Source organism: Nannospalax galili, unplaced genomic scaffold (genome assembly GCF_000622305.1).
Source record: "Nannospalax galili isolate Female #2095 unplaced genomic scaffold, S.galili_v1.0 scaffold44, whole genome shotgun sequence".
Lineage (NCBI taxonomy): Eukaryota > Metazoa > Chordata > Mammalia > Rodentia > Spalacidae > Nannospalax > Nannospalax galili.
Genome location: NW_008355789.1, coordinates 5,989,725 through 6,010,254, shown reverse-complemented (window position 1 = coordinate 6,010,254; position 20,530 = coordinate 5,989,725). Strand labels below are relative to the sequence as shown.

Here is a 20,530-nt window from a genome sequence, read left to right as displayed (position 1 = left end):
GCTGTGCCTCCATGATGAATCAGGTCTCTTAGAAACTTACTTTTGGTTCGGTCTTCAGGCACCGGAATTGGTGAGACAATGCAGCAACGTGCTGTGTCCATAGTTACTTTCTGTTAGTAAAATATCTATGGAGATTCCTTGATGATTCCTTGGTTACCCCAAATCTGAGTCCTATATAAGATCTGTGATCCCCACAACAAAAAGCCATCGTGTAATCACTCCCCTACCTGTAACCGCGTTCCTTTAAATAAATTCCTCAGAAAACTTCAGACTTTTGTCTGAGTTTCTTTCTTGTTGAAGACCCAAGCCTGGTGGGCTTGGGGGGGCATTCGACACCTATATGGGGCATTTTGCTGCTATTGCTATAATCCTAATACTCCAGAAAGTCAAATAACTTGATTTCAGCTTGCTGATGTGGAACTTCTACACTGAATGACTTTATTTTTATAAGGTCTGTTAAGTGTTAGGGACTAATACAGGAACTTCCTATATTTTTTATTTACTAGATGAACACAGCAAAAAATTGTTCCTTACATATTTTGTATATGCGTGCACACATGTATGTGTGTGCATGTGTCTCACACATGTACATATATGAACATGGAGGCCAGAGTTCAACTTCAGGTGCCATTCCTCAAGAGTCACCCACCTTGATTTTTCAGATACGTCTCTCACTGGCCTCTAGTAGTTCACTGAATTCACTGAGTCGGCCCACGCTAGGCTGAGTAGCCTTTGGGGAGCGGGAGATAGGCCTAGCTCCATCTCCCACTGAGATTACACATGGGCCACCATACCTGTTTTTTTTTTATGTGGGTTCAGGAAATCAAATTCAAGTCCTCATGTGTGAGTGGCAAGCGCTTTACCCACTGAGCTCTCGCCCTAGCCCGCCTTACTACATATTTTTTGGCCACCAAAACTTTAGAAAATGTGGTCCCATGGATCTTATACTTCCAAACATTTTATATACAAAATAACCTCATTTAATGAATAATGCCATTTATGAATAATGCCATTTTCCCATGTTCAATTACCTGTAAAGTTTAACCAAATTGCCACTTGGAGTTGGTCTTTTAACCTAAACAAGACCATTCATTTTAGTAAGTCTCTGAAGAAGTCTTCCTTATTAAGTATATAAGTCAACTGAAGGCATATTGGGAGACAAAGGTCTAGTTAGTATCTTTTGTACTCTATTTTGATAACTACAAAATATTAATGACAAAAATTGTATATATTTATTGTATACATGTTTTGAAACACATGTATACTGTAGATGTAATCTGTATGTAGTCTCTTGATTGAAACAACATAAAATTTCCTACAAAAGCTACAGACAAAAAAAAACAAAATGCAAACTCAAACTGTACAAACTATTTACTGTAGTCACATTGATTAAAAACAGTGAGTTCTTTTTCTTTTCTCAAAAAGTAAGGCTTATCAGGCATTTTTCCACAGACAAAAGAACAGCTCTAGCATCTTGGATAACATTTCTTTTTTCGATAAAAGATGCTAGTGTCCAACTCTGTTCTAAGCACCCATTGACGTGGACATAATGGCCACTCTGTTTGCCTACACAGGCACTGATGTACCATTATCTGTGTTCTATGTTCCCCAATGTCTAAGGTACTTCTTGGCAGTGAGGAATCTCAATGGTTCATTAGATTAATTATTAGGCTACTATACAACTGTTCTGTATGCTAATGTCATTCTATAAGCACAGCACACTCACAAGAGCTAAATGTTTCTAGGATTTTATTGTCTTGAAAATATTTAGATGTTGAAACCTTGTCTAAAAAAGTAACTGAAGCCAGGCGTGGTGGTGCACGCCTTTAATCCCAGCACTCGGGAGGCAGAGGCAGGTGGATCTCTGTGAGTTCAAGACCAGCCTAGTCTACATAGTGAGTTCGAGGACAGCTAGGGCTACAGGGAGACCCTGTCTCAAAAAATAAATAAATAAATAAAAATAAAAAAAGTAATTGAAATTATAGAGTCAATTTCTATTGGATCAGAAAGGAAATGTCAATTCTATGGCATTAAAATTAAATCATTGCCTGAAAGTTTAAATTTCTCAGTACTATCCATTTTCCTTTGTTCCAGTTTCTGAGTTCAAGGCCTATACCCATAATATAAAACCTACAAAAGGTGCTGTGTTCCTTTTTACATATACCATGGTAACACAGAAAAATAAAACAGGAAGAAATATCCCAAATTTTTAAATGCCAACAGTTCTAAACAACTAGTTAAGTCACTGAGTTGGGTGGGAAAGAGGAGACCATTCTACCATCTGGAAAATCACAGGGGAAACCTCTTTTCCTGGGGATGCTAAGCAATGCTTATTCCCTTTTAAAGTTCTAGAGTCAAGCCAATGTTTCATTAAAGTTTTACTGGGGAACCAATGAATTTATTGAGCTTATTTACTGAGATAACTGAGGGGTTGCTGAGGTCTATGTATGACCTTGAGGGTATGCTCACTGGATAGTCTTCACCCAGCATGGGTCATACTAGATAGTCTTCACCCAGCATGGGTCATGCCTTCTCTTCCTAGCCTTCCACAGATTGTATACTTTAGCCCTCCCCAAATCCAGGAGGCCATGTGTGATTAGGGTCAAATTACATACAGTTGGCTGGGAAGAGCGGCTGGATACTCCAGTAAGGGTCCAGTGACACACAATCGATGGAAAATTTATTTGTTAATGCTATTATGTCTCAATTATTTTTTTAAAAGAAAGAAAATGAGAATGTAAAAGATGTTAAAAGGATATGGGAATGGAGATATTTTCCAAAATAGAAAAAATGAGAAAGCCTTCTTTAAGCAAGTGATGAAGGTCTGTTTAGGTTATATATAAAGGACGAGACAAAAATAATATACAAATAATCTTAAAATTTCTATGGTCATAGTTTAGTCAACTAGTTTAAGGAACAAAATATAAATCTAGTCAATGTTTATCTGAGAATATTTTGTTCTTTACCTTAGCCTTATCTACATAGTACATGATAATTAAAAGTATCAGACTGGTGGAACCAATTTTATTAGTACAGGCCATACTGTTAGGGTTCCAAATAGCAGCAGTTTCCCCCCTCCCCAACAGGGACCTCACCTTGACCTTTGGAGTCAAGGGAAACAAACTCTGCTGAGAAGCAGCCTGACTCTCCTCTGATCTCCAAAGATAAAATAAGCAGATTCTACCTGTTAACCAGAGATTTTAGAAGCTGTTTTTCTCTCATCTTAAGAGGGAAAAAGTAAACACTTCCACACCCTAATCCTACCTGCTTTTCCTGCTTCCCCTTCCCTGATTTCTCCCCTAAACATTCCCCACTTCCACAGCCTAAAGTCCCCATATATAAAGTTCCAGCTCACAACCGGTGGGCGGACATCTTTCCCGGACATCTTTCCCGGACATCTTCCCCTTCCCTGAGGGAAAGGTGCCCCGTGTGAAATAAATCTGTATCCCGCTGAGAATTCCATCTGTGCCTCATGCCTCCTCCATCCGCTCGTGCTCTCCATCCGCCACCTCTCCATCCCAACTTTTTAACCTAACACATACTTTAAGGCCTATACTAATGTGGTCAGAGGGACTTAAAGGAGTTTTTGCCCCTTGCCCTCAAAGGTTGACCAAATTCCAGGGGACTGTGGAACATCTCTCAAAATGTCCTGTAACTGTGGTGAGTCACCTGTCCTCTTGTTCAGGGAGGACATGGAGACCCCACGAGATGGACTTGAACCACTGTCCTGTCTAAAAAGAGGAGGGTCAACTCAGAGGAAACATCTCATTCATGCTTCCAAGTGAAGCCAGACACGGTCGAGCAGGACCTTCAACTTATCTTCACATAGATGGAAATGGTAAAAGAAAGGAGCCAGGAGCTCCTCCCAAGCTCATGTGACCCCTGAGGAACAGATCCTCAAATGACCTTAAGTCTAAAAATAAATTGACTTATTTGGGCCAACTGTATGGTCTTAAACACCCAAAAGGAAAGTATAACCAAAGAGTAAAGTCATCAGAACACTTCTTTAAGAGTTCAAGAGATTGCACTTCCCAGACATTAGGCTTAAGTCTATATAAAAAGTTATTTAGACAATTATTTCTCACTGATGATTTTGTTACTAATCAGAAAGTGCTGCTCCAGATGTAAGACTTCAAATCTTGGTCTCCAATACTGTAGGGCCCACCTGTAGCTAAGGGAGACAACCCACTATTGTTCTAAAATGATGGATAAATTTGTTTTCTCCCCCTATTTAGAAGCCTTTGAGAGGGAACTGACACTGATTCTGACTATTCCAACAGTTACTAAAATACCTGAAAGCAAATCCTGAATTCATCACTCTAGAGTCCAGCCTTGGAAGACAAAAGAAAAATGAAGAACCCAATAGAGGAATGTTTTTGGAAGCCCTTGTCAAGAAATTCCAATGAACTTTCATATGAACATTTGAAAGGTGCCCTGTTCTGACTTTTTTCTACTTCCCTGTCTAGAACTTGTAATGCTAATTACTCTTACCTTTACTTCTCCTTCACATCTCCTATTCATGATTCAAGGACTTTCTTTTCCCCTTAGAGATAAGAGCTATGCAATTTGGGAGTCTTCTAGATAGACCCACTGAAAGGGTACTCCAATTGCCTCACCCTGCATCCCTGTTCACCATGAAAGAAGTCAGAGACATTTGCATCCCTATTCCCTATTGGCAGTTTGGGTAACCCCTTCAGAGGATAGCGTGGTAAGAAAAGGAGATAGGAATTGGCTAGGCAGTTAGGATAAAAAGACCCCAAAGAAAAGTAGCCAGTTTCTTGGCTAAAAGTCAAAATGTCCTTGGGACTTAGTAACATACTCTGTTCCAAAGGCCCATAATGTCAAAAGTATTTGGGAGCTTGTATCTAATCCTTAAAAGATTTTAGGGTTACTTCTTCACAAGGGGGAATGTTTGAGTATCCAAAAGCCCCATAAAAAATAAATAAATGAAAGAACAAAAGAAAGATAAAAAAGTGATGGGGAGATATGGGAGGGATTGGAAGGGAGGGAGTGGGCATGGATTTGATCAAAACACCTTATATGCATGTATGACATTGTCAAAGTTTTTGTAAAAGTTAAAAAAAAAAAAAAATAGGGGAAAGAGAGCTTTTCAAAACCACTATTTCCTCCAGGCATGGTGGCACACATGTTTAATCCTAGTACAGAGAGGTGGAGGCATAAAGTCAGCCTGGTCTCTGTCGTGAGTTCCAGGCCAGCTGAGGCAACAAGGAAGACCTGTCTCAGAAAAAGAACCCCGTTCTCCGCCCCCCCAAAAGAAACTATTTCCCATTAAGTCAGCCACACCTAAGTCTTTTTTCTTTAAATTGTTTTGTAAACTACTTTGCTATATTTATTCCTTACCTTAATAAAAATGTTTCCATATTAAGACATTTCTATCCTAGCATTTTTAGCCTCAGAGAAATAAAGGTGTTTAATAAACAAAGGTATATTAATATTTCAAGTGTTACCAAAGATGGAGTTTTTCAAGCCCTGCTGACACCACAGAGGAAACTGAAATTTGCTTAAAAAGTCATGAAGGTTGTACGCTGTCCACAATATACCCCACAATTAGTATTATTAAAAATCTCAAATTATCAAATTTAAATTTACGTTAAAGAGAAATGTCACTTTTACCCCAATCCCTAGAGGCAGACTCTATGACCCAAAACTGAGGCAGGCAAATTAATAAACAAGTATTGTGTACAATCTAACTAAAAGTTGATTGAATCCTATTCGCAAAGTTAATCTTCCAAAACCAGGTGAGTGAATTGGGTATTTTGCTACCTATAAATGCAGTTATGACCCAAGCTGATTATTACTTCAAATGACTTGTAACCCTTAAAGCAGAAAAGTGCTGACCTGCCTCATAGGTATGCTGTCTTTTGTCTCTATTTTTCTTGTACTACTTTCTTCAGATGCCTTCTGAATCTGTTTTCAAGGCCTAACCTAAAAACAGGGATGTTTATTGGTAAATGGGGCTGGGAAACTATATACTTCATACTGAATCAGATTAGTGAAAGTACATTAGTATATCAAAGACTACAAAATTTCCTAAGGTAAAAAAACTCTGTGAACTCCCATCAGGCCCTTCACAAATGGGGGAGGGAACCAATGTTTCCCAGGAGCTCACTCTATCAGCCATCTATGGTAATAATTTTCTTTAAAACCGGGCCAAACCTCTGGAGAGACACAAAGGATATAGAAAGCTTGATCTTCTTTGATGTATAAGGCTACTTATGAATAAAATGTTAAGATAGTCACCAATAACTGCAAAAATGAACATTATCAGAATACACCAAGGACTTCTTTTTGTATTCGAATACTAGGTCTGGCCCACTTCTGTCCACATACAAGCACTAGGTCTAATACCGCAACTAGCAATGCTACCATCTACTCACACTCACAAGCTCTTAAGTCTCTATGAGATACTCACTGCCAATCAGCTTGTGCTAGCTGTACCTAGCCATGGTTTCTGATTAGTAGTCTTGTTTCTTAATTTAAAAACTGTCATTAATTTGGATTCATCTTTAGCAATTTAATTTTAGTATTATTAAACTTTGAAAGAATGTACTGTACAACTGCATTACTGGTTTTCTAACTAGTCTAGATTTCAAGCATATTTTTGTGATTCAATTCAGACCATCCCATTCCCAATGAAAAGCTCCCCCAAATACACTTGAGAGTTTAAATTGCTGAACTACAGCATAGCCTAATTAAATGGCCAGGACTTAAGCTTCAGAGACACTGTTATGAGTCCTTTCTGGTTATGAGGACACTAATGTGGCCACATCAACAAAAAGAGGTATAAGAACTCAGGATCAGGCTCTGCAGTATAAGCAGTTATAACTTCTTTGAACTTGGATGTCAATGACTCTTCCAGACTCTAGTTCTGGGTGACAAGGAATAGCTTTCAGGGATTTTTTAAAAATTTTATTTATTATTTTTATTTTACGTGTATGTGTTTATTGCCTGCACGTAGGTAAGTGCACCCACATTGTGCAATGCCCATGGAGGTCAGAAGAGGCTGTCAGATCCCCTTGGACTGGAGTTATAGACAGCTATTAGCTGCCATGTGGGTGCTGGGATTCAAACCCAGGTCTTCTGCAAGAACAACCAGTGTTAACTGCTGAGCCATCTCTCCAGCCCCCTCAGGGATGTTTTTAAAGGGCCAAATCCTGTAATAAACCCTCTTCTCAAAAACCTTTAAAGACACATCATGTCTTGAATACCATCAGGCAGGGATCAGTCAAGAAAGGTCTAAAAATCATGACGGCAATATCTAATGACATCTAAAACTCATGAAGGTACTGTCTAATGACCTGGATTTTCAGATGTTTTCAGCTATTGAACTCAATTTCAATACTAAGCCTTGTAACTATGAAGCCCTAGTTCTAAGACACATTGTTCTCTGTATAGTGAGACCCTGAATGAAAAGACAGGCAAAAACTAATTCATGTGTATGTGGGGGTGCAAGTGTGCCCATAAATCACGCATACTGTGGAGGTCAAAGGGCAACTTTTCAGGAGTTGGTTCTTGCCTTGTGAGACAGGTCTCATGCACCTACTTAAAGAGTCTCCTATCTCCGTCGCCTCCTATCTTGCCTTAGGAGTGCTACGATTATAGATGTCTACTACCCCATCTGACTTTTCACACTAGTTCCAGGTCATGCCCTAGCTGTCCTGGAACTCACTATGTAGACCAGGCTAGCCTTGAACTCACAAAGATCTGCCTGCCTCTGCCTCCCAAGTGCTGGGATTAAAGGTGTGCGCCTAAAAAGCATAAAAGACTTTTGTGACCTTTTCTGTTCCTGGCCCTCTGTTGCACTGAGGAGGCTTCATCTGATGAAGTGTTAGGAGATGCATTAATGTTCTCTTTACTCCATGTTCCATGAGCCATAGATGTATAGGTTACATTGAAGATGTGTCACTTATGCTTGGGCAATTCATAGACATCTCTGTGTGTGACCAGCTGTGGAAGTCTATAATAATCTCTGTCTGTTGCTTCATAAAAGAAGCTTCATTAATGAGTGGTGACTGGCATATTTGTAAATATAAAGATCCATATTTTGCACATAGTAAGAAACTACATTTGTTTAGGGATGTGACAGCCCTGAGGTTTTCTCTAAGATCTATGACCTCTCCAGTCATGCGTATTTAGCTATGTTTACAGTACCACACATGAGTTTCCTCCCACTGAGTCAGCTCAAAGCACAGAGAACAAGAATCTGAAGAATGTGGGTCCTTGGACAGGACTCCTATATTAAATTCCACTCACCCAGGGCACAGGGACCATTGCAGAAGAGGGGGCAGAAAGACTGTAAGAGCCAGGGGAGGAGGTGCATGACTATTTGGAAACAGGCTCCTGGGACCTTGCTCATATGAACCTACAGCAATGGTGTCAGCATGCACAAGAACCATGCAAACTCAAGCAGACAAAAACCCAGTACAGAACTGTGGAAATGGGGAGCAGGCCCCAATCTTAGTCATAGAATTATTGACAGCCAATTACTGCTGGGTGAGGAAGGGCTGATCTTTTTTTTGGGGGGGGGCAGGCGAGGACAGACTCTAGATAGGCTGACTAGACCTTAGTGGAATGAACTTGCACTGAGGGATGTCTGGGGACACTAACTTGACAAGATAAGCCTTAACACAAATGACAGAATGCATGAATTCCAGTAGGGGTGGAGGGCTTGTGGGAGGATCCCAATGGGGAAAGGGGTATAAAGATGATTAAGATGTTCTATATGAAATACACAGAAATTTAATAAAAGATTTACAAAAAAGGGGGGGTGATTACAAGAGGGCTAGGACACCTCTGTCCCGCTGTAGGTAGGGTCACAGATGTCCCTAACTCTTCCCTAACTGTTCTGTAAAAAGGTGGGGGGTGGGGCGCCCACAAAAGACTTAAGAATCAGAGTAATGAATTTCCACACTACTGGGATTACCATAACTTTGGGCAAGTTAATTAACATCTCTGGTCCCCTGTTAAATTCATTAAAGCAATCAGACCCCTGATCATTCACTCTTCTAGCTCTCAAAGTCTGTATTTCTACTACTATACATTGGAATAAACTGTTTCCTATCTTACATTTGATACTTGGGGAATTATTAACTCCAATATGTCACAAAGGTTATCACTTTAAAGCAATTCACTTACTGTTTACCATCTTTAGTCAACACAGAGCTCTGTGGTCAAATGTCCATCCCACTATCAGCTAATTCACCTGGTTCCTATCTTGAGGATTCTGCTTATGCTAACAACCATTATTGTGACCTATATTTTAAGTACAATCTGCAGGTTTTAAAAAAAAAAAAACACATTTCTAAGAAACATAAAAACCACTCTTCAAAGGAAGTGGGTGACTAGTGCTTCTTGTCTCTGTTTCCCTGACAATCCTGTGGTCACAAACCCTGCATTACCTGGAAGAGGTATTTCAATGCAGATGTTAGTCTCAATAAAACAGATTCCTTCACAGACCTCGTCATTTAAGGGCAAGGTAAGTTAAAGAACTTTCTTTACCTCTGCAGAAAAAAAAAAAAAAAAAAAAAAAAAAAAGGTATTTCTGCATTCTTACACCTTCTACTTCCTGTGAGTTCAGGCGGCGGCAGCTCTATGTCCTGTATGTAAAGTAACATACTTCTATACTAAAATCTTTTGTAGTTATTTCCGTATTTATTAAACTGCTCATGGCTGAATCCTGTAATCCCAGTACTAGAGGATGAAGCAGAAAGATTGCTAGTTCAAGACCAGCACAGGCTATATAAGAAGACCCAGTCTCAAAACAAACAAACAAATTTTTTTTTTTTTAATTCTGGATATGACTTATTTTCCCCCAAGAATCCAAGTAAGAATTCGTCTAAGAGGCTAAGATAGCTCAGAGGTGTCAGTTCCCAACACCCATATGGCAGCTCACAACTGCCAGTCCCTAACTCCAGCTCCAAGAGATACAATGCTCTCTTCTGGCCTTCACAGGCATTGCACACATGTGGTGCACTTACATGCAGGCATAATACTTAAACACAAAATGTTTTACAAATTTTAAAAAAGAATTGGTCTAATTTTTAACTAGATCTTTGCATAATAAACATAATTTTAACGTTCCTATTAAAACACTTATTTGATAAAGATGAGCATAACACAAAAATAATTGAGTTGAATTTTAGCACTATGCTTTCTGCCTAAACATTGAGACGGAATTATTAGCTGGTAGTGTAGCTCAGTGGTAGAACACTTGCCTCACATGAGCAAGAGCCCTGGGTTCAATCTCTAGCATTGCATCAAGGGGGAAAATATATTAACTCAAGATCCACAGACTTCGAAGAATTTTTTACTAAGCTCTCTGAGAGTTGTGGTGGAGAGTTTTTTTTTTTGGGGGGGGGGTGGGAGGCAGGGTTAAGGGGATTGAACCTAGGGCTTCATACATGGTAGGCAAGCTCTCTACCACTGAGCTACAGCCCTAGCCTAGGCTCTGTTTTAAGAAGTCCCTAAAGTTATAACAAAAGTTAAGTGTGTGGATTTATTTTTCTAAGGAGCTAGGACAAATCTTTGAGAATATGCTCAAAGAGGTTCATAAACCTTAATTTCTACAGTACAGAGAATAAGATTTTATTCTTAAAATACCTCATAAGAGGGAGTGGTAGCACACGCCTTTAGTCCCACCACTGGGGAGGCAGAATCAGGCGGACCTCAGAGTTCATAGCCTGGTCTACATAGTGAGTTACAGGTTAGCTATGATTACATGGTGAGACCCTGTCTCAAAATTAATTAATTTATACTATGGTATAAATTCCCCAAATTCAAGGAATTCTCATGAACTTTCATGCCCACATTTCTGAATACAATAAACTGTATGTTTAAAAAATCTCAAAATGTTTGAATTGCTAACACTTAAACACACGTCCATGAACACAAGAGCCACAATTTAGTGTGCAAGTGATTTACACCTAAAAGTCGATGGTAGAGAACCACAAACACTCTTAGCCAAAGTAGATTATTACATGTAGCATGAAATATGTATATGATACTGGCACTTTATACCAGAATGTGCCAAATAATCTACCAGGAACAATGATACATTCACAAAGTAGTATGCCATGAGTTTTAGTACACAACTGGCTTTTTACAAGAACTGATGCAATCTACAGTATGTGATGGTATCGTGTACAGGTTTAAAAAAATAGATACTGATTAAGATAAAATTTATTCTATAAAGCCAAAGTTAGGTTTTCTAACTATTTGTGTCAAAGCATGTATCAATACAATGTGATTTCCCTCACCACCTAAATGTTCCTTCTCCCTTCTAAATCTGCCTAAATCCTACTGTATTTCAAAATAACGTCAATTCCCACTTAAAAGAGTCACTACCACTGGTTTTGGCACATGATCCAATGATACACTGTTTCACATACACATAACCATGTCTCCCCCTTAGATTATACCTGCACTACAGCAGAAATTACATATGTAATTTATCTTGTATAGCAAAGTGGAAAGCACAAGTTTCAAAATACATTTATATAAAAAAATTCCGCTTCACTTAGATTAACATGTCTATTGCTAGACTGTATTGCAATAATTCTTTTTTTTAAATTTTGCTTCAAAACAAAGGGATGAAGGTACAAGTTATCAAGCAAGACAGACCAGAAATTCTTAATTGCTAAAGTTGGTGATGTATAACAGAAGACTTCTTAAAATAGGTCCAGGAGTTTTCTTCTTTATATATTTGTCCAGGACAGAGCAAATTTAGATTTGCTAAACACAGGCCATCCTTTAGGCAAAAATACCTTTCAATTAAACTTCCACATTTTTACTGCTGCTATTTGTGGTGTTGAGGATTGAATTCAGGGCCTAGTACATGCTAAGTGTTTTCTGTCCTTGAGTACACCCCTAGCTTCTCAACACCCATATATTCTCAACAGCTTTTTAAAAAATGATACTTTACTAATATATTTATTAGCTCAGATAAAAGGTAATATTTATCCATGAATGCACTAACAATAAATGAGGTACCTACTGTACAGGATAGTCTGTCACAGTAAATTTAAGGTACCAAAAGTATTCTTTCTTTCTAATAATTAAAAATGCAACCATATCCTAGGGTCCATGACCCAAAATGAGAGAACACAGGGAATTAAAAGGGAAAAAAGTGATAAGTTTTAAAAGTTCTCCTCTCCATCTCCAGTAAGAGATGAGGAAACTAAAGCTTAGAGAGTGGAAGTGACTTGCCTATCGTTAAACACTAAATTGCTAACAAAGCCAAACTTAAAATTGAAATCTGTTGATTCACAGTTCAATGTTAATTTTCTACATCATGGCACCTTTTTCCTATACTAAATTAACTAAACAGAATAAGCTACTGCACCATAATTTAAAAGAGGGTAACAGGATAAATAAAAAGGGGAGAGTAGGAAGAAAATGAATATAATAAATTCAAATACATGAAAACTATACATCTACCACACTTCCTCAATCCTAAAACACATTTGACTTAAGACACAGTATCCACGTCTAACATTTCAAAAGAGATACTATAAAAATACCTTCATTTTAGAAAGGTTAATGTGGAAACATGCCTATCTAAAACAAGAAAATGGACTACCACTTATTTAGGAGCAGTACCATAGGTCACAAACTCCTGAAGCAAAAGTTCCTTCTTCTTAGGTACCAAACAGCTATTAAACACTCAAGGCTATGCGCAGCATCTCTTCAGATTGTAGATATTAACATATGAGTCATTCTCATATACATGAGTTCTGGAGACAAAGCTAGGTTTTACTCCCCTCTTCCTGTCCCAAGTCAAAGTTTTACTACATAGCCTAAGTTGGACTCAAACTCAGGATCCTCCTGCCTCTGCCTCCCCAGAGGGATTACAGGCATGGATTACAAGCATGTGACACCGTGCCCTGCCAAAATAAGGTCTGAGTCCTAGCTCTGCCACTTAGTTCTCCAACTTTAAGAAAGTTACTATTCTCTGAGCCCCATTCTACTCATCTGTAAAATGGAACACACAACAAATAAGAGGTAAATGTGATCATTTACTTAAGGAATACAGTACATTGTTGATGAAACAGAAATCACAGTAACTTTATTCCATTATCTCTGTAGGCCAAATGAAATTTAACACTAGACTAACTTATAAACATTTCTCTCCCTCTTCATCTGAGATTGATCTCAGTCTGTACTGATCCTCAGGTAAATACTACCAGTTTGTTTGGGAATAATTACTTGGTAAACATAGAAACAAAAAGCAATTTTCTTGATGTTTCCCTTAGAAGTGGAAACCTAAGAGTACTGAAATGTTGTGTGTGTGGTATACATGTTTAAGGATGCATGTGTTTGTGCTATGTGCATGTGGAGCCCAGAGACTGACTTTACCAATTGCTTTACCATATTCTTTGAGACAAGTCTCTGATTCAGCTAGTAGCTGGCCAGCAAGCCCCAGGGACCCTCCTGTCTCCACTCCTGAGCGTTGAAATTACAGGTATGCACTGCTGTGACCAGTCTTTATATGGTTACTGGGGATACAAACTCAGAACTTATCAACGGAGTCACTTTCCTAGTCCCAATAGTGAATTTTTAATTATTAAGTCCATCAGTTAAACATAAATACAGCACTTTCTACTGTTTACTGAACTGAAACTCCAAGTCCACATCAAACCCATCAAAGAGAGGAACTACAAAAACAATGTGTGAGAAGAAGGAAGGATACAAGGCCAAAAGAAACAGTTAAAATCACTCAATTCTATGAGTGGTTCATGGTTTTCTTTTAACCTGAAGTCCACTTATTAAACTCTAAGAAAACAAATGCTCAAAGGTCAAGACCCTATCTCTAAAATTCAGGGTGTTTTAATAACCTAATTCTTCAGATTAAGCAAACACTATCTTTCAGTAAATAGTTTCCATTTGCACCAAAACCCTAGTCATTTCCAACACAAGAACAGGCCTACCAACGTAGCCACATCAAGTAGGTACTGAAGTAAGACCCTCTTTCTCTCACCTCAAGCTCAGAACTATATTCCCTATTACTCCATTTCTGTTGAATGGGCTTTATCCCTAAATTATAAAAATAACAGTGCTCATTTTTTAATTGGGAAAATAAGCGTACAATCATGAATATGACCATAACTGTGATCACAGCAAATACTTAAATTTGAGTACTTGCCACTAAGTATGATTACCAGTCCATAAATTCCTTTCAGCACTCTTGAGACTAAGTTCACATTTCTTTTTTCCTTCTTTAGCTCAGTGGTTTCTTTTCAATCTTTGTTCTTCTGGGTTTCTAGGTTTAAAATGTTTTGTTAAGCTGGAGCAATGGCTCACCAGTTAAGAGCACTGGCTGCTCTTGCTGAGGATCTGGGTTCAGTTCCCAGCACACACTTGGCAGCTAGTAACTGTCCAGTTACAGGGAAATTTGACACCCTCTTCTGACCTCTGCGGGCTCTGCACAACACAGATGCACTTACATACATGCAGTCAATACACTCATACACATAAAATAAAAATAATAAAATATTTTTAAAAATAAAATAACATGTTTTGTTGTCAATCACTTTCTTAAAACTCAGTCCTAAGTTTCTCTAAACAGCATACTCTTCAGTAGCTACAAAACTCTTTCCAAGTAATCTTTTTCTTTCTTTACTAGCTTTCCTTTTTTAACAGGTAAGTCTCTTCTACAACAGGCTCAGGTCTGACCTTTACATTTTCAACTATGAATCCCCAGCATTTACCAGTGCCTGGCAGAAGACTCGATCAGCATGTCATGTCTGATTCCGCCAGTCTTGACTGGCCATTTAACAGCTCCTGTGACCTTAGGCAAGTTAATCTGTCTGGACTCTGATCCCTCACCTATAAAATATAATCAAAGATCTTACTTTGAAAGCTAAAAATAGTGTCTGGCACAAAATAGTATACAATCAATTTTGCTATTTCCATCAATATAATCTAGTGTGAGGCTCAAAAATATATCTGAGTATTGTCTATGGTTGACCAGTAAATCTACCTGTCAATGACAATTTATTTTCACTAAATTCTCTTAACTATCAAAAACTATTTTTGCACACTTTATGTCACTGCCTATTGTCAATCCATCAACTGCTCTAGTTCTTTCCTTCACAGAACCATCATTTATCAACTAAGCTGCAATTAGAGGCTTAGCTAAGTGCCACATCCCTAAATGTTCCTTATATATTATATATATATATATATTCCATACTTGCTTATACTTCTTCCAAACCACTGGACTGTAATCATTCGTGTGTCAACTGATAACTCATATACCAACTCTGTGTGCAAATGATGGCTCAAAACTCACCTTTCCCATGAAACTCCCTGATTAACTCTACATTGCTCGGGTTGCTTCTCTGCTCAGAAGGAACTCAGCATTTGGCTGTTCTGCTACACTTAGGGCAAAATGTGATCACAGTAAATGTGGATGTGCTACCAACCAATAACTTCTAGAAAGTTGCTTCTCTAGCCTAAAGAATGATCTGTTAGTTGCAATTCTATGCTGATCTGGTGAACATATCTACACAGCTGCTCTCTTGGTTTTTGTCCTTAACACTGTATCTCTTCACAGTCCTTCTGTCCTATCCTCAAGCAGAAATTATCCTTCCCACTTATTGTATCGTTTTAAAGATTTGATGTTATTTTTTTATGTATGTTTTGCCTGAAGTATGTATGTGCACCACCAGGGTGCCTGGTACCCAAAGCAGCTCAGATCCCTTGGGACTGGAGTTGCAGGCAGTTATGATTTGCAGGTTAGTTCTGGGAGCTGAACCCAGGTCCTCTGCGAGTGCAGCGAGTGCTCCTAACCACTGAGCCATCTCTCCAGTCCCATCCTTCCCATTTAAATCCACTAGAAATGTGGTCACCTTTTCACTGCCCCCTACTCCTGCCTGCAACCCTCCAAATAAAAAACATAACAGCTTCAAACAGAATGGCAATGACAGCCTTTAAGTGCAAAGATTTTTAGTTTAACTACAACACTCTTCTGAAAATTGAAAGCAACTGCGCAATAAACAATGCATAATCAAATTCCACTGCATTAAAAACATTGCTCATCGAGACAGCCTGACTGTACTCACACATTAATTCTCATTTTCCTTACTGTATGTAAGAGATCTTGCGACATTTTTATGCTGTCTTACACACGCCCAGTAAGATAATTGAGAAACTCCCCTGTAGGGCAGATTTTCCGGGTATCTTCAAGACGCTCTTAACACTTTTTCAGTGTCGACAACTAAACGTTTCCTTCTAGTCATCCCATCAAAAGCAAACAATACTTAACACCCATTACTTCTGAGAGGGCAAGTCTGTGTGAACTGAGGCAAAGCACTCATCTGGATGGACGTGGGGATGGGGTAAGCGAGGGGAGGCAGGATGAGGAGTTGACCAGGCTCTGCCCTTCGCGAGCAGGGGGTGCACCGACCTGCCACTCCTGAGACATTGCCTCCTCACCCCAGCGTCCGCCCAGATCCCCAGCCTCCAGCAAGCATCCGGAAACCCACCTCCATTCCGCCCTGTCCACGTCCCAAGAAGCCAAATAACGACTTCTGGTCCACCAGCCTGCATCCACGCCTCCGAGGCTACCTTCCGGGTCTGCGGAAGACCTCATCCACATGCACTGTCCCCACCTGTCCTTAACCTTCACACCCCAACCTGCCGCCGTCGCCACCCCGTTGCACGCCGCCTCCCTGCAAGCCCCGGAGCATCACTCCTTGCCCATCACTTTCTTCCTCCTCAGACCGGAATCTCTCAATCGCAGGCCTACTCCGGCCCCCGCCCTCCCTCCTCCGTTAACTCTCCGGCTCTCGGCGCGGCCTCCCGCCGCTCCCCCGCCTCCTGGAGCTGCAGGCCCAGCGCCCTCCCCGCTTCCCCGTCGCCCAGCCGGCGGTCGGGAGGGCGGCGGTCCCGGCTACGCAGCCGCAGGCACAGTCCCGGCTTGAGGCGGCACCCCCGCCTCCGAGCGGCCGCGGCGGGGCGGAGGCGGGGCGGCTCGGAGGCCCCACCTCGGCGCCCCGGGCTCGGCAGCCGCGGCGAACGGGCGAGGAGGGGCCCGCGGCCCGGCCTGCGACAGCACCTCCGCCTCTCACCTCGACGCGGAAGCCCGGGCCTCGCTTTCCCCTCAGCGATGGCTGCGCCGCCGTCGCGCTCTCCTCACTCCCTTTTCAACGCCCCCGACCGGCTGCTGAAGAGCGGACGGACAGCGGCACGCCCATTGGCTGCGGCTGCGCTGACGTCACGGACCCCGACTGCCCCTCGAGACGGGAATGGCTGGCACGGCGCCTCTTTTCCACGTCAGGTCCTGATTGGCTCTCATGCACACCCTTCCCGGGTGGACCGCTCACCCTCCTCTCTTCTCCGAGCCTCCCACCCCCAGACCAGCTTTCCAGGGGCAGCCGCGGGGCGGGAACGCCGGGTGCGGGCGGCCAATGGGGGCGCGGAGAGGTGGGCGCCCTGGGCGTCGGGGAGGAGCTCAGCCAATGGGCGCGTGCCCCACATCGCGGCTCTTTAGCACCGCCCACGGCCGCCGGCGTTCTGACGGGTTGCCCCCGGGGCCACGCCCGGCTGCCAGGCGCCGGACTGAGCCCACGCAAAAAGTGGGGAATCACACGGCGCGCGTGGCACCCGGCCAGGTAGCCATTGTGGTCGGCCGACGTGGGTGCATCCCGGGAACCTCGCGAGGGGCCCACGGGCCGGAGTCCCATCCCCGCCGCGAGACCGCCGGCCTAGCCAGTCTCATGCCCGGTCGCAGGGACCGGGAGAGAGGTTGCTGGAGCACCGCTCCGGAGGTGCGGCGCGTTCCCAGGGCAAGGGTGCCAGGGGCGCTGGAAACGTGCTTTTTCTTGATCTGGTGGTAGATAGGTATATGCATGCGTCAAGATTAGTGCAGTGTGCGCTTCATGGGCCGTGTGAATCAAATTTTAAAATAAAAGAGCGTGGAAATTAGGTACACTGAAGTAAACCCCCATCAGGATTTATCTGTCATTCAAAAACTACAAACCACTGGGGGAGAAACGGGGATTTCTTTTTTCTTTTAGCCAAAAAAAATTATCATTTGACAATTTCATACGTATGTACTGAGTTTTCTGCGTTTTCACCACCGGTTACTCTCGCCTATCCCCCTGTCCTGCCGAAAATCCTTCCCAACAAGCTCCCCCCCCCTACTTTTATGTCCTTTTTTAAAACGCACTTAAATTATGGTTGCTTTGCGAGAGTGTGATCATGAGTGTGTGTGTGGTCATGAGTGTGTGGACGTGGGTGTGGGTGTTTTACCGGCACCTGGGCTACTTATCAGTGACTACACCACTGAAGAAAATTATACCCGAGAAAAGGGATTTCTGAGAGGTCAAAATGAGAAATGCTCCAAGCCCTGTGAATAGCACACACTGATTAGAGCTTCAAGGGAAGGGCTGATGGCTCCCCGTGATTTTTCTTTAGGGATTTGGAATTTGTTTCAGCCCCTGCCCCAGCACCCAGTCAGAAACGTCAAAAGCTTACCAAGTTGCCTGCTTTGTGGCAGCACCAAGTTCCTAGCCTAGGAAATGAACATGGATCCCATGGCTTCTGCCCAAAAAGAGCTCACAGTCCAGCCCCAACCACAAACACATCTGAAACTCACAGATCATGACACTAATAGGTGCTTACCTTCAGAGTTCATGCATTCTACTGTTAGTTGCAATACTGGGGATTGTGTCCAGGCCCTTGGGCATGTTAGGCAAGTTCTTGGCCACTGAGCCACATCTCCAGCAGTTCTAGCTACTCAAGAGGCTGAGGGAAGGAGCTTAAAACTTCAGCAGGAGGGCAGTGGGAGCAACAGAGCAAAACTCTACTAACAACCCTCTGGACCAACTTCTAAACTCTAAAAAAGAGCATAGTACTCATGTTCTTTCATTTAGTAATGTGTTTAATTCAGATAAATGCCTTTGTTTAAACTACTTATCATGACACTGGGCACATAAAGCTGACTATGGCAGGCTTTCCGACAAAGCATATGATATAGTGAGACAATTTCACTATAATGCAGACTGAAGGAATACACAGAGATTTTAACCCAGCCTAGAGGATTTAGAAGTATTTCTTAGAAGACAGGGAGCTAAGTTAACCACTACTAAGATCTGGCAGCATACTATATGTGTATGCGTTCAGATACTTTCCAGAAAATACTTGATTTGCAAACTTTTTTAACACTTGGAAAATCTTTAAGGAATATCTGTATATAATTACAAAAATTCATACTTAGTTCTCAGGAAAACAGTGAAGTTATTTAAGTAATTGCTTAAAGAGTACATTATGATTTAATAGCTTTAGAGTTTAGAATATAAAGGCATCTCTTTTGATTCAAGTCAGAGTGTATATAAGGTATGCCTCTAGGTCCCCCCAGATAGGCAGATTCACTCTCCAGAACAATGCAATGCCATGGATAGTATGTGTTATATGGCCAGAACCCTTTATAATGTGCCATCATCCTTAAAATAAATCCTCAAGTTACAAAAAGTGAGTCATTAGTTTTCACAAAAAACAATGGAGGATTTTGCCCCAGAAATTTCCCCAGAAAATGTAATAAAATGGGATAGTTTGGATCTGAATTGTTCCCTAAAGGTTCATGTTTGAAAGGCTTGGCCCTCAGCCTGGCACTGTTGGGAGCCTCATAGGAGGCCCTAGGGCACTGGAGCTGCCACTTTACTTCTTTCTGCTTCCTATCTACTATGAGGTCAGCAGCTTGCTTCACTACATACTCCCCACCAAGATATCACCTTGCCACAAGCAAAGGGAAGATATCCAGAAGAAATGTGTCTGTCTGACTATGGCAAAAAGCCTCCAAAACTTTGTGTCAAAATAAACCTTTTTTCTCTTATTATCACAGGTATTGGTTACTGTAATGAAAGCTAGCTAACAACAAATGCTAAAAAGTAAAATCAGGAGGCTGGGCGATGGCTCAGGTGGCAAAGTGCTTGCTGCACAATCATGAGGATCTGAGCGTAGATCCCTAGTACCCATATAAAAGCCAGGACAGCATCCAGCATCTATATACCTACTGCTGGGGGTGTGGAGACAGATGATTTCCTAGAGTTCATTGGCAAGCCAGCCTACCCTAATCAGTAAGCTCCAGATTCAGTCAGAGACCCTGTCTCAAAAAGTAAGGTAAAGAAGCAATCCAGGAAGACACCAGATACTGACTTCTGGCCTCCACATGCACATATGTTCGTGTGCATCTTCACCCACACCCACATGAACACAGGCATACAGAACGCACATACGAAAATCATTCAGGGCTTGGGAGATGGCATAGCAGTTAAAGCAGTTTGCCACTTAAACAAGAGGACTGGAGTTCAGATCACTTGAACCATGTAAATGTTGTGCTTGCTTGGCAGCTCATTTGTGATGCTAGCCTCAGACAGTGGAGACTGGGAATCCCCAGAGAAAGCTGGCTTGCTAAAGAGCCCTGTCAGATCAGCAAGACGTGGATTTGATTGAAAGACCCTGCCTCAAAGGAAAATGTGGAAGATCCTAGCATCCACCTTGGGCCTCC

General features: G+C 41.5%; 1 protein-coding gene across 3 annotated transcripts in view; it reads right to left on the bottom strand.

Moving 5' to 3' along the window:
- Far1 (fatty acyl-CoA reductase 1) overlaps positions 1-17,236 on the bottom strand; it is a 73,288-nt gene extending 56,052 nt beyond the window's left edge. The window contains exon 1 of one of the 3 annotated variants that reach the window (XM_008853515.3): positions 17,091-17,236. Coding sequence is in view for 2 of the 3 variants with exons in the window: in XM_008853513.3 (XP_008851735.1) it covers positions 16,506-16,618 (113 nt within the window). In the remaining variant the exon portion in view is untranslated. Of the gene's footprint in view, positions 1-16,505; positions 16,829-17,090 lie in introns of those variants that run through there. The other 2 variants (XM_008853513.3, XM_008853514.3) reach the window with 2 other exon arrangements.
- Between the last annotated feature and the right edge of the window lie 3,294 nt (positions 17,237-20,530).